The sequence below is a fragment of the Sphaeramia orbicularis genome, chromosome 15, assembly GCF_902148855.1.
Source record: "Sphaeramia orbicularis chromosome 15, fSphaOr1.1, whole genome shotgun sequence".
Lineage (NCBI taxonomy): Eukaryota > Metazoa > Chordata > Actinopteri > Kurtiformes > Apogonidae > Sphaeramia > Sphaeramia orbicularis.
The window spans coordinates 6,439,882-6,464,980 of record NC_043971.1 but is presented as its reverse complement, the minus strand read 5'-3'; the positions used below and the strand labels follow the sequence as shown (position 1 = coordinate 6,464,980).

The following is a 25,099-nucleotide window of genomic DNA, read 5'->3' as shown; positions in this document are numbered from 1 at the left end:
ACTGGGTGTGAGCTCTGCTGTCAACAGACTTCCCTCTCTACGGGAGAAAAGAATGTCTTCCTTCTTCCGGGATAAATGGGCGGAGCCACAAGAGACAACCAATCGGCTACGAGGGTGCGTTCACGGTTCTTGAAATTTTGGCGTAATACATGGTGTTCATAATGTGGAGTTAAACGTTTTCTCAAACTAAGACCCAAAAGTTAAACCTCACCTTATGAAAATATGATATAATATGATAAAATATAAAAAATGTTAGAGCCAGAAAACAAGCCACTTAAAAGAGGGAAAAAAATCTAAATGCTTTCATGTAAATTTGTAAAACAGTTTTCTACTTTCTTTCTATGACAATAAACTTCTAGAACATTAATTGTTTTGTTGCTCATCAAGAAGTTTAATTAAGGAAATTCAGAGCTTTTTCCTTGAAATATCACCTGTCTACCCCTAATTATAATATTATTTATTATTTTGTTTCACCTAACATGACCTTAAATGCCACTGTATGGTATATCAGAAGGTTGTTGAATAACATACTCTATTCCCCCAATATAAACAGGTCCACGATCCATTTTTGTGTCTTGACCCTATGTTTGGAAGGCACCTCTAAATAAATCCAAATGCTGCCTTCATGAGCCACAGTGGAGGTAAAAGGGTTCAGATTATTTCCATGTGTGAAAAATGCTCTAACACTGTGAAAATATTATACTAAATAACTACAAGTCATAAATGTTCATACCAAAGCTTAATGAAAAGATTAGTCATCGTTCTTGTCAGTGTTTTATGCATATAATGCTTTCGGACTCTTTTTAACACAGAGGTAAATATTCGTGCGCAAAATGTAGTTGAATAGATGTGGATCTAGAGTTAAACGTTTTTCAAACTAAGACCCAAAAGTGAAATTTTGTATCTCCCTGGACCTCAACTTATGAAAATATGATATAATATGATATAATATTAATGTATTAGAGCCAGAAAACAAACCACTGAAAACAGGGAAAAAATCTAAATGTTTTCATGTAAATTTGTAAAACAGTTCTCTACATTCTTCTATGACTATAAACTTCTAGAATAGGATTTTTTTTGTTGCTCATAAAGAAGTTTAATCAAGAAAATCCAGAATTCAGAGCTTTTTCCTTGCAATATCACCTGCCTTCCCCAAATAATATATTATTTATGTTTCACCTAACATGACCTTAAATGCCACTGTACAGTATATCAGAAGACTGTTGAATAACATTACTCTATTCCACCCAATGTAAGCAGGTCCACGATCCATTTTGTGTCTTGACCCTATGTTTGGAAGGCACCTCTAAATAAATCCAATGCTGCCTTCATGAGCCACAGTGGAGGTAAGAGGGTTCAGATTATTCCATCAGTGAAAAATGCTCTAACACACTGTGAAAAATATTTAACTACAAGTCAAGAGTGTTCATAGCGTTCACAGCGTAATGTTAATTACTCATTTTGGATTCTTTTTAACAGGGAGGTAAATATTTGTGTGCAAAATGTAGTTGAATAAAAGTATGATGAAGAAAAAGTAAAGTGAAAGTACTTCAGATGTTCTGTTTAACGGTATAAAAGAGTTTCTGGTTATTTTTTGTCAAAGATGGAGATGCTATTAAATGTTTTGTTATAATTGGTTAAATATAAGAGTTAAGGTGATGCACAAATAATTCCAGTTAAAAATGTCTTAATTACAGTATCATGCTCATACACATAGGATCACCATATTTCTATATTACATAAATGCCTCATATAGGAAAAGGAACAAAAAGAAGAAAAAGAAAACAATATTTGACAAAATATAGTAAATGAGCGACACCCCATATTCAGTAGATTAAAGTACTCTTGCTAGCATATAAAGCACTGAATGGTTTAGGCCCAAAATACATCAGAGACCCTCTAGTCCAGTATGAACCATCGTCGCCTGGTGCAGGTCTGCTCTGTGTTCCAAAAGTCAGAACTAAACATGGAGAATCAGTGCTCAGTTTCTATGCTTTGTATATCTGGAACAAACTACCAGAAAATATCGGGTCTGCTGAGAGTTCTTTTAAGTCAAGGTTAAAGTCTCACCTGTTCACTGCTACCTTTGACTAAAAGGCTTTATACTTTTTAAATTTTATATTCTCCTTCAAAACTCTGCACTGCAACTCTTACTTTAATATGTGTGCATTTTTATATTTTGGGGGGTTATGTGTGTTTTCTTACTTGCTGTTTTTAATCACCTTTTAGATGTTTCTTTATAATGTTTTAAATGTGTTTCTTTTTCCCTTGTCGTTGTATTTCAATGTCCAGCGTGAAGCATCTTGAATTGCCTTGGTGCTGAAATGTACAATACAAATAAACTTGCTGTACCTTACTTAAAAGTCATGTATATTAACTAGCAAATTAAATGTATGCTCAAAATGTTTAGATGGCAAAATATATTCCATAAGTTCCTGGTTATTACTATTTTTTTTTGTTTTTACTAAAACTACCTTTAGCCAGTTATATTGAGTAAATATTGCTTTTATTTCAAAGTTAAAGTCCTATCCTTAAGTAACCGCTGATTACACTGGGTTACAAAAAATGTTTTTTTGCAAGTTGTCTAAGTTTTTTCAACTGCATTAGGACCATTTTGCACCGCTAAATCCAAAAATGACATCTGTTTTTCTCAATCAGGTCATTTTTTTTTTGCTAATTTGATTTTGAAAAATTTGATCTCCTCACAATCTGCGCCCAAACTTTATCTTGGTCACCAAGTTTAATACCAAAACTAGAAGCACTCGGAGAGTGCAGACCTCCTCCAAGGCTGATCAGTGGCCCCCCCTGTGGGCCCCCACCCACCCCCGATCACCACCAAAATTTAATCATTTCTTCCTTATCCCATTTCCAACAAACCCTGAAAATTTCATCCAAATCTGTCCATAACTTTTTGAGTTATGTTGCACACTAACGGACAGACAAACAAACAAACAAACAAACAGACAGACAAACAAACAAACAAACCCTGGCAAAAACATAACCTCCTTGGCGGAGGTAATAAGATTTTATGAAACTTGTGACTTGATTCCTGTTAGGTACAATGTGTATTCACCGCAGATGTAGCAGAATACGTCAGGCTTATTTTGCAACATCTTCTAGTCAAAGCCATTTCATTCACCTGTAATATTAAAAAAAACATTAATCATAAATTGGCAAAAGTAAAATCTTCAGAACTCGTTTATTGCAAGAAATGTGAAAGAATTTTGTATCATATGATGTGAAAATGCCCATAAATGTAAGCAAAATGTTAAAAAGCCATATGTAGCATAGTTCAGAAAGTTGACCTGATTGAGCAAAATTAATGTGATTTTTGGATTCAGCACACCAAAATGATCCTAAATCAGCTCAAAAAAACTTAAACAATAAATTTGTTGTTGACCAGTGTTATTTTTCAGTGTACTGTCCTAAAGGGGCGGGACGATAGTGGAACCCATTTGACCCGGAAACAGGAAGTGACGTCTGTTCGCCGCTTTGGGAACCCTTGCTAGTCAACTCACGAGGTTCGTCCTTTTCAGCCAGCACCGTAGCAGCGGGTGTGTGCGTGGCTTTAATGGACTGGTGAAATTTGTCAAAATCACCCCCAAATTCAGACACTTTTGAGTTTCGCTACGAGCCACCAACATGCCGGCGTATTTTCAACGGCCAGAGAATGCTCTGAAACGAGCGAACGGTGAGTAAAACACGGCTTTTGCGTTTTAATGGGCTTCAGACCTGCATGCTAAACGGCTAACGCGCTAACGTTAGCCTGAGTAACTGCTATTAGCTTAGCTCCAATGGCGCGGAAGCCATATCGCTTTATTCAGATGTTAGCATATACCGCACTGACCAGGCAATGTTGTGTAAAACGAACGAGAAATTAAAACGTAGATCGCTAATACAGCATCACCAGAACTCATAACAAAGCCATAATGTTGTCTATGGTGTTTATTAGCTGCTGTCAGGTTGATCCTGTTCTGTCAGTGCTAAGGTAATGCTAATTTTCTTAGCCGTTCAACAGGGCCTAAGTACGTCAAGCCGAATTACAGGATTTCACTATTGTCTGCAAATGTTACCTCCAATATAAGGCGTAAGTGCCAGCATCATTGACTAATCATTGTAAAATCAACATATTATTACTAGCTTAACAAAATCTAACGGTAACAGTTGGTCCCAAGTGGATTCCTTATTAAAATAGGTTTTTAAGTTTTTCTTTTGTGTCGTTATATTGTCTTTAATGTTTTCCAAAAATGGTTTACACAGTCACAATACTAAGGCTAGAATATGTGTTTTCTGTCTCTCTTGTCCCTGCACCCAAGTCCTAACTCAACTTTGCAAAAACACTGTAGTACCCTCAGGTTATATGAAAACTAAAACACAAATTTACTCATGGAAGATAATAATCACACAATAATAGCACCCTCTCACCTCAACCAAGATTATGAAGATCATTCTATCAACTAAATGTAGAAGGTAATAAATTAATAATCAGTGTTTCATTATTATATTTAATGTCTTTGTGGTAATTTAAACCACTTGTCATGGCATTAATTACTGCATGTCATTGACATAAAGGTATGTTGCCTTTATGGCTGTGAATGTTGAAGGATGAGTGTGTTAAGACAGTATTAGTATTATTCTCGTGGTGTCAGTCACTTTAGTTTGTCAGTTATTCCTGGTTTTGTGGTTCCTGTGAGGAGCTATTATTCATACCATCCGTGTACTTATTATTTATTAGCTCTTGTGATAGTTTCATGTTAGTAGGTCACTGCTGCTAATTAGTTGTTTATATGGTATTATGGATTTTTTTTTAGAGACACTGGAAGTTTTAAACTGCCTTCCATCTCTGTTGGCTCTCGTTTTTCTATTCAATGTGAAGTTTAAGTTTTTACCCATTTAGTCATCTTGCCCTTTCTTGTTTTGGCTCAAACAGCTACTTTACCTTTTTTTTTAACCTTCATGCTGCAGTTTACACATTGGGGTGTGTGGTTTCAGAAAACACAATCTGGAATTAAAACTGCAATCTGGAAAATAACCAAACCTCCAAATGTACATATACTTAAGAATGCTCCGAGTTAGATTCCACCACTGTATTAACATGTTAATCGTTTTTCTCCATGTGCTTATACAGAGTTTTGGAGGTGGGCAAGAAACAGCCAGCCTTGGATGTCTTGTACGATGTCATCAAGAGCAAGAAACATCGAACAGGCAGAAGATCCACGAGCCATCATGCTCAAATACCTGGAGCTGTGGCGTGGATCTTCGCAAGAGTCATCTGGCCAAGGAGGGTCTCTACCAGTACAAGAACATCTGCCAACAGGTCAGTGTGGACATATGTGCAGTATCCCACACATTATTTAGCTACCTGTTCTTTCTGAGGTAATGAGTAATCCTCATCTGTCCCCTCAGGTGAATATTAAATCTCTGGAGGATGTGGTCAGGGCTTACCTGAAGTTGGCAGAGGAGAAGACAGAGACGGCAAAGGAGGAGTCTCAGCAGGATGGTCCTGGACATCGAGGATCTGGACAATATTCCAGACTCCGAAAGGTGAGGAGAAAGTAATTAGCATGAAGCAAACAGCGTTTTAATGCTTCAGAAGGCACCTACATACATGTTACTTGTTAAGCCCCGAAGCAATACACTGTTAACTGGTCAACCACTGATGCGAGTTACAGGCGTGTGTTTAACTGATAGGGGATATTGACATTAGTTTATTGTCTGACCTCAGTGTCCTCCTGAGTGCTGTGAGTGGAGAAGACACCCAGGATCGTACGGATCGTCTGCTGCTCACTCCCTGGGTGAAGGTCCTGTGGGAGTCTTACCGCAGTGCCTGGACCTGCTGCGAAACAACTCCAAGGTGGAGCGCCTGTACCATGACATCGCCCAGCAAGGTACAAACACAGGCTGAACCCTTTACAAACGCTTATTTCTACTGATTTCAGTCCGAGATGCAGTTCATTTGTGCGTAAGAAAAACATGTTGGTGTTTTTTGTAGGTTTATGTTCCAGTTAAACTAGAGAAAATGCATGGCCAAAGTTTTCTATTCTTAGATTTAACATTTGCTGGAGTGTTATTAATTAATTAATTTTTATTTTATTAGTTTATTGTATCGTGGACAACCCCAATTAATTAACTGTATCAATAACAGTAAAAAGGGGCAGCTTTGGCCAACATGGCTAGTATCCTGCTGTAGTCCCCGGCCTGATGACAAAAGACACCCCAAAACAACAATATATTGCAGCACATTAATTAAAAAGAGAGTTAAGATAGCTAAGAGACACTAGTTAGACTTCGGATATGATAGTTTCCTCTTCCTCCAGTACCATTTAAAAAAATATTTAGTAAGAACTTGATACAACCTGTTGTGCCAGTTATATCAGTTCATCTTTTTCTGTGCAGCGTTCAAGTTCTGCCTTCAGTACACGCGCAAAGCTGAGTTCCGTAAGCTCTGTGACAACCTGCGCATGCATCTGGGCCAGATCCAGCGCCACCACAACCAGAGCACCGCCATCAACCTGAACAACCCTGAGAGCCAGTCTATGCATCTAGAGACACGTCTGGTGCAGCTGGACAGTGCCATAAGCATGGAGCTCTGGCAGGTCTGAACACTGACTCCTTTAAAGAACTGTGTTTGTTGTGTGTCTGCACATTTTCCACCATTTACTGTTTAAAAAAAAAAACATGCAATGGAAAATCCATACAGTAAGGTCTGGCTTGGACTGAAATCTGTTGTTTGTTCCTTCAGGAAGCATTTAAGGCTGTGGAGGACATCCATGGCCTGTTTGCTCTTTCCAAGAAGCCTCCCTAAACCCCAGTTGATGGCCAACTATTACAACAAGGTCTCTACTGTCTTCTGGAAATCTGGAAATGCTCTTTTCCACGCCTGCACCCTCCACCGCCTCTATCACCTCTCCAGAGAAATGCGCAAGAATCTCACCCAAGAGGAGATGCAGAGGTATGTACTTTTATCACCTGTAATAAAGTGCACATGTTCTGCTCAGGTCGAGACCAAATGGTAAAATAATCTTACTCTCCATCTTCAGGATGTCCACCAGAGTCCTCCTGGCTACACTGTCCATTCCCATCACCCCCTGAGCGCACTGATATTGCTCGGCTGCTGGATATGGATGGGATTATTGTGGAAAAGCACCGCAGGCTGGCCACTCTCCTGGGCCTGCAGTCCCCGCCAACCCGCCAGAGCCTCATCAACGACATGGTACATTAAGTACACAAGAATTTCTCATATCTACAAAATATGTTCTAATTTGTTTCTGTTGTTACCGAAACAAATTTCAACAATAACATGGTCTTCTTTCAATAAGAAATAAAACCCAGCAAGGTTCTTAGTGAGCATGTCATTGTGCTCAAGGACTTTTAAACGTATCTGTGTATAAAATGCGTCGTAATATATATTTTCTTTTCAGGTGAGGTTTAATCTGCTGCAGTATGTCGTACCTGAAGTGAAAGAACTCTACAACTGGCTTGAGGTCGACTTCCATCCTCTGAAGCTGAGTGGGAGAGTGACCAAGGTGAAGACTGTGCTTAATAATAGAAATGTTCCCTGCCTTTTTAGATTGCGTTAATAAAATCTGTCGTCACTGGTTGTCAAAGCTGAACGCCTGTTCTGCTCTTAGGTGTTGGACTGGGTGAGAGATCAGGCTGAAAAGGAGTCTGACCTCCAGCAGTACGTTCCTCACCTGCAGAATAATACCATCCTGAGACTCCTGCAGCAGGTAATTCCCTTCGATTGTGTAGTTTCCCCCAGTACAGTCTAAATTATCTGTAGTAATGTGTTAATATCTGAGTTTTCTGCCTCTTATCATCAGGTGGCACAGATCTATCAGAGTATCGAGTTCAGCCGTCTGGCTTCCCTGGTTCCATTTGTGGACGCCTTCCAGCTGGAGCGCTCCATTGTGGACGCAGCCCGTCACTGTGATCTGCAGGTGAGGATCAGACCTTATGAATACATAAATAATGATCAAACTAGGGATGTCCCGATCCGATATACAGATCTGTATCGGCTGCTAATCTGGCATTTTTTATGAAGATCGGATCAGATTTAGTCACAAGAACCAGACGGCCAAAGGTTCTAATTTGTCTCACAGTATGAATTTAGAAAGTGCAAAAATTATACTAAAGTTATTAAGAGTCAAAGGTGTCATAGTTGTTTTAGTTCAGGTTCCACATTCAGCCCAATTGTGATCTCAAAGTAATAGTATAATGACTCCAAATTCAAATCAAAATTTTATTGTAAAAACTTGGTATCGGATCGGTATCAGATCGGTACTGGCAAAACTAATCCTAAAAAAAAATCAAATCGGAAGCAAAAAATTCCAGATCAGGACATCACTAGATTAAACTGTTATTACCACGATGAGACCTGATAAGTATCACAGCTCTAATGTTCCCTTTGTTCTTCTAGGTTCGAATCGACCACAGCTCTCGAACGCTGAGTTTTGGTTCAGACCTGAACTACTCGACTAAAGAAGATGCTCCGGTCGGGCCTTTCCTGCAGAACATGCCTTCAGAACAGATAAGGAACCAACTGACCGCCATGTCCGCTTCTTTGGCCAAGGCCATCCACGTCATCAAGCCCACATCCATCCTGGTAAGTTCAGTATGTTATCGAGGAGGTCATGTGATCAGTAACCAGACTCCCCTGGAACCACCTGATTGATGACAAACATTATTATAACCTTTATTTAACCAGGAAAAAAAGTCATTGAGATTAAAAATCTCTTTTCAAGAGTGTCCTGACCAGACCAGAAGTTACACAAAATAGAAATCCTAGCCATACATCCACACTAAAAATACACATAAAACACAATAAAAGTACATTCTAAAACCATACATAAATCACTAAAATAAGACATACACATGTAAAACACCACCATTATTTTAAAAGGTACTAAAAGTATGTCAGTGTTCCTTAAAAGCATCTCAAAGCAGAACCCGATTCAGTCAATTAGAAAAACATCTACATCCAGATAGATCCTTTTCCCAATCATTGAAAATGACTTTGAATGTATTAAAAGAGACCAGTTCTTTCAGTTTTATCTCCTTCTGTAAGTTGTTCCAGGCAGTGGCAGCAGAACATTTAAAAGCTTTCTTTCCAAATTCTGTTCTGACTTTTGGAACCTGTAGTGATAACAGATCCTGGGACCGGAGACTGTAATTATTTCAGTTATTCCAACAGATGTAGACCAGTAAATATGATGGAAGCAGACCTAAAATGCATTAATAGATACAAGAAAATCAGCTCTGAACATATTTGTAATAATACATACATTTGTCTACTTTCTTTAAGCTAAAGTATAATTTGGTCTGATTTTTCACTTTGTAGCAAGAGCGTGAGGAGAACCACCAGCAAGCCATCGCTGCCTACCTGAAAAATGCCCGCAAGGATCACCAGCGCATCCTGGCTCGTAGACAACCATCGAAGAGCGCAAGGAGCGTCTGGAGAGCCTGAACATTCAGCGTGAAAAGGAGGAGCTGGAGCAGCGCGAGGCCGAGATGCAGAAGGTCCGAAAGGCTGAGGAGGAGCGTCTGCGGCAGGAAGCCAAAGAGAGGGAGAAGGAGCGCATCATGCAGGAGCACGAGCAGATTAAGAAGAAGACGGTCCGGGAACGACTGGAACAGATCAAGAAGACTGAGCTGGGAGCCAAAGCCTTCAAGGATATCGACATTGAGGTATAATAGGATTTTTTATTTATTAAACCAGATACTGTGTTCCTGTAGTGAATCAATGGAAGTAAACTGATCATACTTTATTGTTTTATCACACAATCTTAGACTTTTTGTCCTAGTTCATGATGCGGACAACTCTTTACATCCAGACCTTCAACATGTGGATAAAAACAACAAACAAATCCATATAAGAACATTTCTGGATTTGTGCATAAATGTGCAGGTTTTAAGCCCAGATCTATAACCATGGCTCATACAGTTGCTTGAAATCCTTGAAAATGCTTGAATTTTAATGTTTTCAATGTGTTTTCAAGGTCTGGAAAGGGCTTGAATTTAATTTAAGTGCTTGCAATTATAACTTTGTGATGGTATTATTTATTTTTTAATATTAAGTCAAGCCAAAGCTACTTGCAGAGAGGGAGATGCATTTTGAAAAATAAAACTTTATGTCAAAAAAGAACATTACCAGGTGTTCTCAGGTCGATTCCAGGTACATTTTTATCTTAATCTTAGTCTTGGTGTGAGTGTGTCTGAAGAACACCAAATGGCTTCCCTTTTTTTTTTTTGGATAAAACTTTGTGTTCTCCTTTAATTTCTAAACTTTTTGCTACTATGAAACATAATTTTACAATGTACATAATTGTGATAAAAAGTGAAAAAAAAAATCATGGATATATATATATTCCTGTAGATATGTATTTTACCCCAGTGATAAGGTGCTGTGTTGGAAATTTTAAAAATGACCCTTAAAAGTGCTTGAATTTGACCATGAAAATATGTAGGAACCCTGTAAACTTTCAATGAAACTAAAAACACCTGTTCCATCCAGGACCTGGAGGAGCTGGACCCTGACTTCATCATGGCCAAACAGGTGGAACAGCTGGAGAAGGAGAAGAAGGAGCTTCAGGAGCGACTGAAGAACCAGGAGAAGAAGGTAAATGACATAAAATGATAGAAAAGACAGCTACATAACACCTGTACAAGACTCGGACATGAATCGCTCTTTTCTTGCAGATCGACTACTTTGAGAGGGCGAAACGGCTCGAGGAAATTCCTCTTATCAAAAAGGCTTATGAAGAGCAGCGCATCAAGGACATGGAATTATGGGAGCTCCAGGAGGAGGAGAGGGTATGAAAGAAACATTCAAAATGTACATGAATAAAAGATGTATTTCTCAGTTTCACAAAATGTAACAATTTCTTTTTGTTACAGATCAGTAACATGAAAGTTGAGAGGGAGAAGGCTCTGGAGCACAAGAAGCGCATGTCCAGGATGATGGAGGACAAAGAGAACTTTTTATCTAAAATAACAGCTGCTCGTAGTTTCATTTATGAGGTAAGACCGTTGGGTGGCTGTACCTAAACAAGTCCTGGTTCAGACATGGCAGAGGTTTCACATTAATCTTTGTGCTTTTGAAGGAAAAACTGAAGGCATTCGAAGAGCGCCTGGTCGAGGAGAGGAAGAAGCGTCTGGAGGAAAGAAAGAAGCAGCGCAAAGAGGACAGACGCAACGCCTTCTACCGCCAGAAAGAGGAGGAGGCTCAGCGCATCCACGAGGAGCAGCTCAAGAAAGGTCAGAACTAACCTTTTTTGAACATTCACGAAACCTACACTCATACAGCATCACTGTAGGATTTACAGGGTGCTTGTGCAGGTCTTGAAAGTCTTAAAAAGCATGAAAAAGCATTTGAAACGCTGTTTTCCAGACCTTGAAAAGTCTGGAATTTTGTGTGAAAGTATGGAAAACAGTTTCTCTCATAGTTGAATTTTAAAGTCTGTTCAAAGGCACATAATCTTGTAAGATCAGAAATGAGGAAAACGTATAAAAACAGGGTTCCTGCAGGGCCTTAAAAATCTTGAATTTACAAATCTGCATTTAATACCTTAAAAAAGGCCTTTAAAAGGTATTAAATATGATGTGGTAGGTTTGAAGTTATGTTGCCATAAACTTGTTGGCTGTATTGTGTTTAAATGTGTCTGGGAAAAGTCCAAATTCCAAAGAAAGTAACGTTATTCTACTCAGTTCCAACCCGACAAATTACATGAATCAGGAACCAGTTATCGCCAGATTTGCGGAAATGACCACAAAACATTCAGCCCAACACGCATGCAGCTGTTAGTTGCTTGCGTCACCTGAGAAAGCTGGGTTTGAGAACTTTAAGGGACGACTCACAAACGAAAAGTAAGCATAAGGAACTGCAAATTAAACAATAATGCCTGGTTGGAGAAAAGACCGTTTATCCACCTGGTTGACATGAGTTGAGGGAACATGTTGAAGTTTGCTGCACCTTTTGTAAGAAATCAATTCAACTTGCAACGATGGGAATCAAGGCATTGGAATAATAAGTAGATTTCCCTAAATTCTGTTCTAAATAGTCTTAAAAAGGTTAAATTTAACTTGTAGGAACCCTGAAAAAACTTGATATGATTTCACTAACCGGTCGGTACTGGAATGATTCTAGTGAAACTTGTTTGTGTGATGTGATTTTCATATGTTTTGAAAACGTTTCTGTCAGTAAAACATAATTTACTGAGTTATGTATTCATTCATTCATACATTTATTAAAATGAACTTTTCTACTACACACATCAAGTACAATCTCAACTGAAAAAGTAGACACACAAGTACAAAAGTACATAAAGTCAAGGTGTTTGGGGGGGGGGGGGGGGGATAGCAGTTTTAAAATAGTCTGGAATTTTAATTTGGATAAAGAGCAAACACCCTGATGTAACTTCTTGTCCCTGATTTTACTACAGAACGTGAAGAGCGTGAACGCCAGGAACAAGAGCAGCGCGAGGAAGAGGAACGCGAATATCAGGAGCGTCTTCGTAAGCTTGAGGAGCAGGAGAGGAAGCAGCGTGCCCGTCAGCAGGAGATCGAAGAGAGAGAACGCCGTCGTGAGGAGGAGAGGAGGGCGCCAGAGGAAAGACCAAAGGTACATGAGGTTATTTATGAATATATCGTCAGAGCAGGTTGTTTGTTTCATCAGTTATAGGCCTGGGCAGTTAAAACAATAGAAACGAGTGACTGACGGCTTCATCAATGGTCTGACTTAAATGGGTTAAATATGAAAATGTAGGTACATAACAATACATGAACAAACCCAAAATGCACCCTCCGTGTTTGTAACTCATGATAAACACATCCAGTCACTGAACAGGTGTGTTTTTCAGTCACACCATCACGATGCTGGTGAAAGGTAATATCAGCTGGTGAAACACGAGCGAAGGGTTATTTATAAGTGACTCACTGGTGAAACATATGGAACATCTTCACTGGAAAGACACGGTGTTATATAGCTGTGGTTGCCTACATAATAGACATATAAGCCATTAAATCAGCAGAAACTATTAAAAAAACCCACTCTACCACCAGGATAAAAGACAGGACGACAATAGAGCTGATTATTTAAGGCTGTTATGACATGAAGGTTTGCAACATATTTAATATAGGACACAGAAGATGAAAGGATTCAAATTACAAAGTTCGTTATTTTTACTTAAAGGTAAATATAGATTTATCGTAGTTTAACCCCTTCCCGTGCCCTAAACAAAAAAACCCCCAAAGTTTCAAAGGAAAAACAAAGACCAGGGTGAGCTGGCAAACTTAACAAAAGGACAGTATGTGGCTCAGACCAACCCTGTACAGGACCGTTGGACTTGGCCACATACCGCTACCCCTACCCTAATCAACACAACCCCGCAACTACAGCCTGTCAAAAGAAAAACCGAAAAACAGGACGTCCGGACTCACCTGGTAAACAAAAAGCAACGGCTAACAAAAAGCTACGGCGCAGCCCACATGCTGCTTCAGAATGGCAGCGCAAACCACTGGGTGCGTGCGTCCGGGCGTGAGCGTTCTGGAGTGGTGTCAGAGATGGAGCAGGAGGCGAGGGAGAGAGAGCGAGAGCCCAGTGCCCATCCAATTTATAGTCTGTGCACTGGCAGGAAAACCATTGGCCACCTATAAAGAAAAAACAAAACAAAACCACTAAATATGTAATATTATACAAAATGTTGTCAAGGCAAAAATAACAAAGAGAGAGCAATAATCACCCAAAAGAGTAAAGTAAGAATTATGACAAAAAACCCACAAAAGACAAAGGGGGAGAAAAAAGGGTGTCAGAACATAAAGACGTACATGACGACCCAAAGGATCCCACTGAATAAACTTGGACTTAAATGATTCAGTGACACATCATCGGTCTGCCTGTTCTGTATTTATTGAAGTGCCTTGTCTCCTGGTTTTCATTAAGAATTCTAAAAGCAGGAGAGAAGTTTATATTTGGTGGAAAGAAGCTCTAATATATTTTCCCATTAGACACATAAGACTCAGTTTATGTGTTTGGTCTGTTTTGAGGCGACGGTGCCTTTTGATGACAAGCCATTGTGTGATACTAATGTTTTTTCTGTGTTTCTTCACAGGACTGGGGTGATAAAGACGAAGGACCCAGAGAGGGAGGATGGAGGAAGCGCACTGAAGGAGGTGACTCTGACTGGCGCCGTCCTGTGTCTGACAGGTTGGTCTAACTATTAATTGTTAATACTGGTTTATTATTAATCTCATTAAACTATGAACGGCTGCTAAATCGTGCCCGTTCTGTTTTTAGGGATTGGAGACAAGAGGGCCGTGATGACGACAGAGAGGACAGGGAGGTGCCCTTCAGACGTGGGGACGGGCCCCGCAGAGACGACCGAGGTCCCCGCCGGGGCTTCGATGACGACCGAGGCCCTCGTCGTGGCGGTGACGACGACCGTCCCATGCGCAGGGGGATGGACGACGACCGCCCGCGCAGAGGCTTCGACGACGACCGAGGTTCTCGTCGTGGCGGTGATGACGCCGTCCCATGCGCAGGGGATTCGATGACGACCGCCCGCGCAGAGGCTTCGATGACGACAGAGGCCCCCGAAGAGGCATGGACGACAGGCCTCCGTAGGCGCGGGGCCGATGACGACTGGGGCCCCAGAAGAGGAGGAGATGACGATAGAGGTGGAAGGAGAGGCATGGATGACGGGCCTCGTCGTGGCGGTGATGACTCCAAACCATGGAAGCCCCTCGGCAGACCTGGTAGGTGTCTACTCATGTGACAGGAGGATATTCACAAATACACACATTCAGTGAGTAATGGGTCAACACCTTGCACAGGCTCATTTATATACGTACGAAATAGAGCATTTCAAACTAGAGCTGCAACCGATTAATCGACTCAAAGTGATCCAAAACAAATTCATTCAACCACAATTCTCCTGAATCAAAGCTTTGTTTCCTTCATTTCTCTGCTGTTTAAACAGTGGTTCCACTGTTGTTTCACACGGATGCTTATTGTGACGCACAAAGAAGCTTCAATTTAGGAAAACTGCAATAGAATATTTCCCTTCAATCAATTCGAGTCGATTAATTGAATCGTGAATTTTTGCATTCGCTTCAAGCACCTAATCGAGTCATCGGTTGCCAGCTCTATTTCAAACAGTGTAAACATCACTACATTTATACTTCCATGCATCTGCTACATGGAATGGGCATCAGTCCACCAGAGGGCGCCGGTCTGAATTAGCACACAGGTCAAACACTATGAAGACGAGTGGTTTTTAGCTCAGCGACTGATGGGCCATGAGCTATTGGTGAAGGCACTGTGTCCAGTATCGGCTTCGTCTTTGTCGTCTTTATTAGCAGTTTCTTCATACATCTTCTCTTCCTAGAGACAATGTCAGCAACGTTTGCTCACAGTTTTGAGAAATTTAGATTTTTGAATTTTTAGCCAAGTTTTTAAATATTAAAAATGTGCCTTTATTTATCATGGTCCATATTGTGATGGCTTATAACACAGAAATGGTTAGAGATTAGAGATTTATTTACCCTATAGTTCCAATTGATCACTGATTGGAAGTCATATATGGACTTTGACTGAATGAGTTGAGTTCTCCTCCAGTCAAAGTACCACCCACTTCTGTTCGGAGATTGATCTGCATCCAGACCACAGGACTCTAACAGAGACAAATTCAACTTGGTATTGATTCTTGATTGAACATGACGCTGGCATACAGGGCCATTGGTCCTATTTTTGAGAAAAGAAAGTTCATGATGCAACGGCAGGTATTACAAACGTGGATATAGAGAAAGAGGTGCAAATGGAGGCCATGTTGCAGGTGGTGGTGGTGGTCTGTAGGGGTCAGTATTTATCACTGATATTTCCAATGAGAGATATTGATGATCTACAGACTGTTCCATGTGGGTGCACATCTGTAAGCTCTCTGAGAACGGAATGAACTCTGAGAACAGACGGATGCTCCGTGCGTATTCGTATGTGTACTATCGTAGAACATCAACGAGCCTTTAGGGCCTAACGAAGAACCTGAGGCTCAGTGGAAATAGACACCTGGAAAAGTTTTGGAACATAGTCTGTGTCCACATCACAAACAGAGTGACATCTGGCAAATAAATATTCACTCTGGAAGTGAATAAACAGTGATGTTATTGAACTGTTCTAAAAACCTCAAAGAATCTCAGTTGTATGGTGGCTTTTCCCTCTGAGCCGTTTGTTACTTACATGTCTTTTGAATTTCTTTATTTTTCTTTCTGCCTTTACCTGTTGTTGTTGACCTCAGACTGGGACTGGGTCATGTGTTTGGAATAGATCCTGGTAGAAAGCTCAAATGTAAACGCTTAAAACACAAGGACTAAATGACAACCAAACGCTGCTGTTTCAGGCCGGTTGGTGCTTGAACGTGAAAGGCCCGGGAGGAGAGTTGGGGACCACCCCGCGGCGACACTCACGATGACGGAGATGACGGCGAAGCAGATGAGAGGCCCAGCTACAGAGACCGCCGCTCCCACAGTCGTGAGTCCGAACGGCAAGGGTGAGAGCGGCAGCCACTTGGTGTTTTTCTGTCCGGGTTGTTAAATGTCGGCGGTGGGACTCCTTTTACAGAGACGAGGGGGGTTGGAGGAGAGGAGGTCGACGACAGCAGCAGCTGGAGGGATTCACGCCGAGAAGACACAGGACCGAGACCGCGATGACCGTCGTGAACGTGACGATCGCCGTGACCGTGACGATCGCCGTGACCGTCCGGGACAGGGATCGCAGGGATTGACCTGCGATCATAGAGGCCCGTCGAGAGAACAAGAGGACGGTAAGACAAGCACCATTTAAAAATCAACCCAAAGCAGCAGTTTATCAAATATGTGGTTGAGATGGCCGCATTCACTCTTGTATTCTAAGAAATTACACATTCTTTAAATGTACAGAAGAGTTTTTATATACGGGGGTTTCCCACGGGTCATTAAAAAGCATTAAAAGTCATTAAATAGATTTGTGAAAATTAAGGCTTTACATGGCATTAAAAAGCATTAAATTCGATGTCCAGAGGCATTAAAAAATTATATACACTTAATGGAAAAAAAGCATTGTTATTCACGATTTATTTGGATTATATAAACATTTAATAATTTGATCAGAAGGATAGTGAGATGATTGACAGGCGGGAACCCTTGAATTGGCTTTGTTTATGGCCAAAACATGAAGTCACAACACCAGATGCTTGGAATGCAATGTGGTGTGAGTGTGTTGATGCTGTGGGGAAAGAGCAGAGGGAATATTAGCAATGTTGGAAAATGGGAAAATGCAAGTTTCAGCAGAAGTGATTGGGGAGGAACTGTTCAAGAACCTGGTTAAAGCCTGTCAGCGGTAAACTGTTATAAAACTATATATAAAACTGTATCTGCAGTTGGACATGGGCATTAAATTTGTTTTAAAGTGGCATTAAAAAGGGCATTAAATTAAATTAAATTAAATTTGCTGGTACTGCAGAAACCCTGGTATAATTTAAGACCATACACAGAAATAAACCCATTAATTTTTTATCTCTTATTACAATAATTATGCGATTATCTGCGATTAGTAGATATATTTGATCCTGTATTAAAGGGGAAAAAAACAGCTTTGGAGTGACTAAATGAATGTGAACGTTTCAGTTTGGACATTAAAAAGCACAATACAACCACCAAATGAAGTAGGTGGAAGCAAATTATCAACATAAGACAACCAAAATGGGAAAAAAAGAAGTTCATACCTTTATATAAAAGAATTACTGAATACAATTTTATGTCATGTAAAAAAGGAGTAAAGAAGGTAAACACTTATTTAATCCCACTTTGATTTTTCTCTGAACATTACATCCATAATTTTATACTTTACACAATCACTCATTTCAGGATTAAGTATCTTGAATGTTGTTAATGTCTTATTTTTGCAGTAAAACTATAGACTTTTTTTTGTTCAAACTGTTTTTATTAAATATTGAGTCTTCCAGAAAAGCATAATACAGTCATTGTTTTTTTTATATATATACCCAAACACATGAACATTCCCACCTGTTGCACCATGAAAAAGATAATTAACAATAATTATAAATAAATATAAGGAACACAGATATTAGTCGTCACAGACTGTAAAACTATAGACTTGATATTGTATTAAATGTTGGTACTACAGTTCCACACAACAGAAAACATACACTACAAACAAAAAGTTAAGGATATTTAAAATTTTGGGCTACTTTTTTCAATGGAATTCTTGCACGGCGCTTTTTACTCTGTTGTGTGAATTGAATTGAAACACATTTTTTTTATGACCAGACATAGTTTTATTGACAAATGGCAAAAGGACCAAAACAAACAAACAAAAAAACCCTAACTTTTTGTTGTAGTGTACAATCACTTTACCAACACTGGGGAAAATAAACTTGCCTTTCCATGTGGTTTTCCGTTGGGCCAGCAGATGGCACTGTTCACCTGTTAAAGCGCTGCCACTTCTATGAGTTGGAAACAGATCTGAGCAGTTGTAAGTGATGTGTAAATTGTGCTCATGTGCTGACTTTACGTGCCGTTTTAGGCGGCGGTTCATGGCGTCGCGGAGGTGACGATAAGCGAGAGGAGGGGACAGAGACCGACCAGAGAGCGGGAACGTGAGCGGGACCGGGGATCGTGACGCCGACGGAGGAAAAGGGCTGGCGTACCGATAAAGAAAACCCACGGCGCACAAAGAACGAGACAGACGACGACGGATGGACAACCGTCCGCCGCTGAGTCCCATCAGCACCAAAGGCTCATGTAAAGATGACATATTAAACACATACTCTCTAATATCTCATCTGCCGTTCTGCTTCAGTGGTGAATTAAAGGTTACAGGCTTCTGATTGATTCTTGTGCATTTTCCCTTTTGAATTAAGTATTTGTAGACTGTAGTTTTCTCCTTTTACCTCCAGCAGTTTGATGCAGAGGCCCATCACCACTCAAACACCATAAATTAACAAACTTGTGTGCACGTTCGGATCTGTCCTGATGCAGCCGGTGGCGTCGACCCAGGCGGCAAAATGTACAGATAGAGCCTTTATTAACAAATAAACATGTTTGCTCCTCAGTGAGTGGTTTATTGTGTTTTATTTCACAGTACTATGACAACATCGGTTCTGGATTAGACAGACTCCATCTAACACGTGGAACCTTCATGATTTTATTTGCGAATCAATTTGTCAGTTATTTTCATTAATTTTTGCTTTAAAGTGATGAAAATATCAATCGGTGCCAGAAATAACTTCTTGAAATCTTTGAGTTCACACCGAAAACATTTTCAGTTAGTGTAAAAGAAGAATAAATAAAATGTCCAAGACCTTGAACTATTTTTGTAGGAATTTACCGATTCTCTTCTGAACGATATATCACCATTTACTATATTATGCATTTTTCAGTCAAAGTATAAATTACTAATGAAGATGTTCATAAAAACTCAGAGTAAATTCAAAGTTTATATTAGTAGAAGGAAAACTTCAAAATCTGTCATTAAAAACACGAAAACAAACATCTCCATCCACTGTTATTGATCCAACTCCATGTTTGTTTTTTTTTACTGGTGAATCAATATTAAAGATGACAATGTTTCCATGGTAACTACGGAGCCTCTGAACATCCAAATGGGTCATTATCTGCTGACCATGAAAAGACAATTTGTATTTTACACTAATTATTGACATGTATTGATAGAATTAATGGATCAATAGTTATTAAACAGTTTAGATCAGTAGATGCTTTTGGCTGCTTTGGTTTTGAAGCTCAAATCTGAAACTGTTGAACTGATGGAAAGCTCAAATAGATGAAATGATTGAGAACTAAAACTAAAAAAAATCTATCCCATCATTCCTTTTTTTAACTGAGAAATTATTAAATGCAACTTTAAAGTGAATTAATCTGTTTAGCTACAGTATTTATACGCACACACATTTGAAATTTACATCTTCAGGTTTGTTTTTACCTGATTTTAACGTGTTCAAAGTTAAACCTGAGCTCTTCTCCGGGGACACTGGACTCCTCTTATCCCATCTGGATCCCCCTGTGTGTGGAACCGCTGTGACACTTCCACCCTGTGACCACTAGAGGTCGGTAAAGGCCCGTGAGGAGGGCGGTGTGTAACGGATCAGGACCCACGACGAGCTGCAACTCGGTGGAAAAAACTTCAACAGAATGTAAACACACAGGCTGTGGTCGGTGTGCAGTCAATAAACACATGTTAAAAAGAAAATAAAGGTATGGAAATTATCCCACAAAAACATCAGCCTGGATTTACCCTGGTCCCATTTTAAGACATAAAATAAATAATGTGACAATGGTATACTATCAGTCTATTCACTGTTACTATAATAAATATAATAAAAATAATAATAAAAAGAAACTAAATTAATAGACAAAATAAACATCTATCACGTGCAGACTGCGGAAATTATTCATATAATGACAAGAGCTTTAATATTAATGTAGAATCAGCTGAAGATGTCCGACTAATGTATGGAGTAAATAATAATAATAATAAGGATAATAAATAAGGATAATTGCAGCCTATTTTTATTAAACAAAGACCGTAAAAAAATAAAAGAAAATTTAGGTTATGACGCTACAGTTATTATTTTTATTATCATATTATTATTATTATTATACTAGTTGTAGTTTTTGTTTTGTTTTTTTTTCTATGGCTGTACGTTCTTATTAAATTAAATAACATAATTCTGCCTCATTTAGGCTCCATAAACAAATAAACACAATTAAAAAAAACAAAAAAAATCTTTACTTATTTTCAGGAATTCCCTTAAGTCGCTGCTGAGTGTTTTCCACATTAAAACCAACATCTACTAATTTCTAAGCAGCCTTTTATTTAACACACTGCCGATAACCCCCCGCACTACTGGTGGTATTATTTCTGCTCTTTCTTTCTTCACAGAGGCCCACGGTGCGCGGCCACGTCCCTCCGCAGCTCAGAGGACACAGCTGACAGTCACACAGGTAGAATAACCCACTGACAAACACCTGAGCATTCTGGGTATTTACGCACAAGACGCACCCAGCGGTAAAAGTTGGTGGATTATGAAAAACCGGGCCAGTGCGGCGACGTGGGAATTAAAACAAACAAACCAAAACCACTAAATCTAAAGCTTGTAAATGCAATAGAAATATTATTATTTTTTTAAACATTTCCTGTACATAGAATGTGAGAGAAAACGAAAACAGCTATAAACGGTTTGTGCGCAACGAGTTTGGACATAAAAACTGGAAATAAAATTAAAAATAAATTAAAATAAAACACCAGGAGCCAGTGTGGTGAATATGAGCAGAGACGCACAGCCTTTAAACAGACTTTATATAAAGCAGGGATTTAGTTGTTTGTGTAATATTATGTGCACAATCTGAAACAGGTCTAATTACTTACTAATATTAAATCTCACACTCTCAGCTCTGCAAGGAAAGAAAAAACAATGAGTTTGGAGCTGTCACAGGCCTGAATGCAAATCAGCAGTGTCTACCTTCAGCTTTTCTACTGGTTCAGATGAGTGTGTAAATGTCCTGGAGATATGAGCGTGCTGGGTGCGTGTGTGCGTGCGCATATATGTGTGTGTTTGCTCGTGTGCGTGGGTCTCTCCTCTCTCTGGACGAATCCGTTCCGTTTGCGCGTTCGAGTCCGCCCGCTCCGCGCCCCTGCTTCCCATTGACCGCACTTTTAAGCGTCTGTCCCTTCTCCACCTTAAGGCGAGCAGCAGCGGCAGCGACCAATCACCAGTGCCATTACAGCCTTCAGAGGACGCTGTTTATGGGACTGCAGCGCTAATTAGGCTCATGAACTAACAAATCTGCCTGCACGTAACCTGGCGAGGAAAACGGATCAAATCCATGGATTAGTCTGGGAGTAGACGATCACTTTTTATTTGGGCTTTCTCGAACGCTCGCCGCCTTTTTCCTCCTCTCACTTATTTACTTGCGCAGAAACTTTCTTTCCCCATTCTTGGGTGTGGAGTATTTTTTAAGCGAGAGGCGCCTCCGACAACTTTTAACTTAAACTGGGGAACCTGGACTATCAGAACATGTTGTCAACCTACACCCAAGAGGGTGTTTACTATAGAGTCTTTAGTGGGCCAAGGATAATCGGTACCGGCGTCCCGCTCCGAGGAGCCATCATGGCCAGCGGCTCTCAGCTATGCAAACTCCGGCCAGATGAACCCCTTCCTCAACGGCTTTCACTCCGGCGGCAGGGGCGTCTACTCTAACCCGGACTTGGTGTTCGCCGAGGCGGTGTCTCATCCGCCAAACTCCGCCGTCCCCGTGCATCCCGTGGCCCGCCGCACGCTTTGGCCGCTCATCCGCTTTCCTCCTCACACAGTCCGCACCCTCTTTTCGCCAGCCAGCAAAGGGACCCCTCAACGTTCTACCCTTGGTTATTACACAGATATAGATACTTGGGTCACAGATTTCAAGGTAAGTTCATCCATGTGGTTTTTCTCACTTTTACGCACGAAAAGCGCAAAGCGGCTGGACGCAAATCACTGAGGTTTTTCTGCTCCATCAGGATGTAGATGTTATTAGAAATATTTATATATAAGAAAAAGAGTCAGCAGCAGCTTTTAACACGTGTCACCGTTCTTTAACCAGCAGGAAATAAATAATTTAGGCTCATTTCGCTTGAAAATGCATTTATTTTCTCCAATTTATTAATAAAAGACAAATATCCTGAATAAAAAAAATAACTTGGGTTGGCTCTCACAGCCGTCTGCATCACAGATAAAAAAAAACCAAAACAACAACAATAAAATAAAACAAAAATCACCACTAATCTAACACACAGGCTGTTATAATCTTTAAAAACTAAATTAATTTCCAGACCTGTTCTAAGCCTTTTTTCATTTTACCTGCCCTGATATATTTTGGGTTGGTTCTTTTCAACTGGAAATAATGGGAATAATTTTTGGGAGCTGCTGCTTATTTTGTCAAACTGACACGAGCCAAATGCTTCTTAATTTAATTTTATTACATCGACATGGGCTGTTAAGACTCAGTCAATTCGTTTGCTATTTTTTTTTCTGCTCGTTGCACATTTGCTGTTTTTTGGTGCGAGTGTGCATTTGTTTTCTTCCTGACAAACTGGGAGTAGAAATAGTAGATTTAATATTATTTAATCAGAGGTCATGTATTCCAGTGTGGTGTTTGGTTAGTATTTAATGGACGTGTTTACGGATATTTATGCTGATTTGATTTTACCTGTGGTTTGGTTTCGTTTGGGTTTGACTTAATTTAATTAGGCCCTGGATTAAAGCTGCGCCTTGTGTTGTTTACATCCTCCTTCATGCGGATGGTTCTCAGGAAAAAAATTAGATAAAGAAGAGCAAAAAAAATAGGCCATAATTGGGCTGTGTTTGGACTAATCCTGCTGCAGGTTGGACTGCTGTGTTTCCACTTGTGTTTTCGTGCTGCTTGTTGTTTTGGTGGCTGTGCGCAGGCCTGGCTCCTGCCGTGGAAATGTTCACATGTTATTATTAAACCCAAAGGTCATGACGGATCCCTCGCTTTGTGCTCGTTTTCAGGTAATGAAACGAGTCCGGAGAGCTTCCTTTTGCACAATGCTCTGGCCAGAAAGCCCAAAAGAATCCGGACAGCTTTTTCACCTTCGCAACTCCTGCGGCTCGAACACGCGTTTGAGAAAAACCATTACGTGGTCGGAGCAGAAAGAAAACAGCTCGCCCACAGCCTTAGCCTCACAGAAACTCAGGTAAGAAGCGCTCTTTTTTATTTCCTCTCATGTGATTTCACCTCATTCTTCCAGTGGAATCGTTGTTGTCATGCTCGGACCGGCCTGGTGCGCATCCAGCTCCGGTTTTACGCGTGATGCTTTTTGTCTTAACACCTCGCGTCATGTTGCGTTTTAACACTGGCATTAAAAAGAATATATAGGAGATTTTTTCATCATCTCCCAGAGTGCTGTTTCTACACACATGGAGCCATAAATGCACGTTGTCAATCGAACACAGAGGCTTTTCTGTTGGATCAGATCCACCGTCATTGTATAGGCCTAACCTCGTTTTAGGAGGGGTTGAATTACTTTGTTTGGGGGGAGAATGTTGCCTTTCAAAATGGAGGGCAAATTAACCAGTTAACCATTTTATGGGATAGGCGATACAAAGGACGAGGCGGGTTCAGTGGATTCCCCCTGCCATATTTAAGGTGGTGTTTGAGCCCATCAGCCGCTGCCTTTTGTCCGCTGCGTCTGCTTTGGACGCGGGGCCTTTGGAGGAGCTGAAGGGAGAAATGAACCATCACCTCCTTCAATTAGTCCAACTGAAGGCTTATTAAACGCACCTCAGCCTGGCGTTTAGGAGCTGAAGGGCTGCGAGTGGACGGGCCACGTATCGATTTAAATGTCATTAATTCCCCACGGTAACATTTAACAAAGCGGAGTCAATTTGGAAAAGAGTGTGTGGACGACTTACTTCTGTTTTAAGTCATAAACAGGGAGGAAAATACCAAGCCAAAAATAATGTGACCCACAAGTTCATCATATGCTGTGTTTTTTTTTTTTTTTTTTTTTACATATATATTGTGCGTTTTCTCTTTTATTGATATCACATTATACTTAATGCGTTAATTTCTATTATTATTTAAACAAAGCTGAAATTAATATGACACATTACAGTAACAATTAAATACCATAAATGCATGCTTTCCTTCTATTATAATCCTTTATTTTTTCCAGTACTGATCATCACATTGTGTCTGCCTGTGTTTTAAAGCCCTACTGTCCAAACAATGCGTCCCTTTTACGCGTACTTTTACGCACTGGCCAATGGTAGTTTATCTGGTGATACTGATCCCAGGTTTCTGTTTCTGTTTCTTTCTTCCTTTCCTTTTTTTTTTTTTTTTTTTTTTTTTTTTGTTAAAGGTAAAAGTGTGGTTTCAGAACCGGAGAACGAAGTTCAAACGGCAGAAGTTGGAGGAGGAGGGCTCGGAGTCTCAGCAGAAGAAGAAAGGATCGCATCACATAAACCGGTGGAGACTGGCGACGAAACAGTCGAGCCCAGAGGAAATTGATGTCACTTCGGACGATTAA

At 40.1% G+C, this 25,099-nt stretch overlaps 2 protein-coding genes and 1 pseudogene across 2 annotated transcripts; all 3 read left to right on the top strand.

Moving 5' to 3' along the window:
- The first annotated feature begins 3,526 nt into the window (after nt 1-3,526).
- LOC115434138 (eukaryotic translation initiation factor 3 subunit A-like) lies at nt 3,527-14,788 on the top strand. The gene is given in 27 exon segments (XM_030155884.1): nt 3,527-3,695; nt 5,129-5,202; nt 5,205-5,317; nt 5,407-5,496; nt 5,498-5,544; nt 5,726-5,817; nt 5,820-5,888; nt 6,397-6,596; nt 6,743-6,799; nt 6,801-6,952; nt 7,041-7,086; nt 7,088-7,213; nt 7,422-7,526; nt 7,632-7,730; nt 7,824-7,940; nt 8,420-8,605; nt 9,341-9,425; nt 9,428-9,687; nt 10,514-10,618; nt 10,699-10,812; nt 10,897-11,019; nt 11,103-11,256; nt 12,441-12,619; nt 14,109-14,203; nt 14,294-14,520; nt 14,523-14,617; nt 14,619-14,788. Coding segments are annotated over 27 exon segments (3,216 nt in total). The 5' UTR covers nt 3,527-3,642; the 3' UTR covers nt 14,772-14,788.
- Nucleotides 14,789-16,414: 1,626 nt separating this feature from the next.
- LOC115434137 (eukaryotic translation initiation factor 3 subunit A-like) lies at nt 16,415-19,102 on the top strand. Its single transcript, XM_030155882.1, is given in 5 exon segments — nt 16,415-16,517; nt 16,609-16,636; nt 16,638-16,683; nt 16,685-16,814; nt 18,575-19,102. Coding segments are annotated over 5 exon segments (339 nt in total). The 5' UTR covers nt 16,415-16,459; the 3' UTR covers nt 18,652-19,102.
- On the top strand, nt 19,089-25,099 carry LOC115434565 (homeobox protein EMX2-like; annotated as a pseudogene).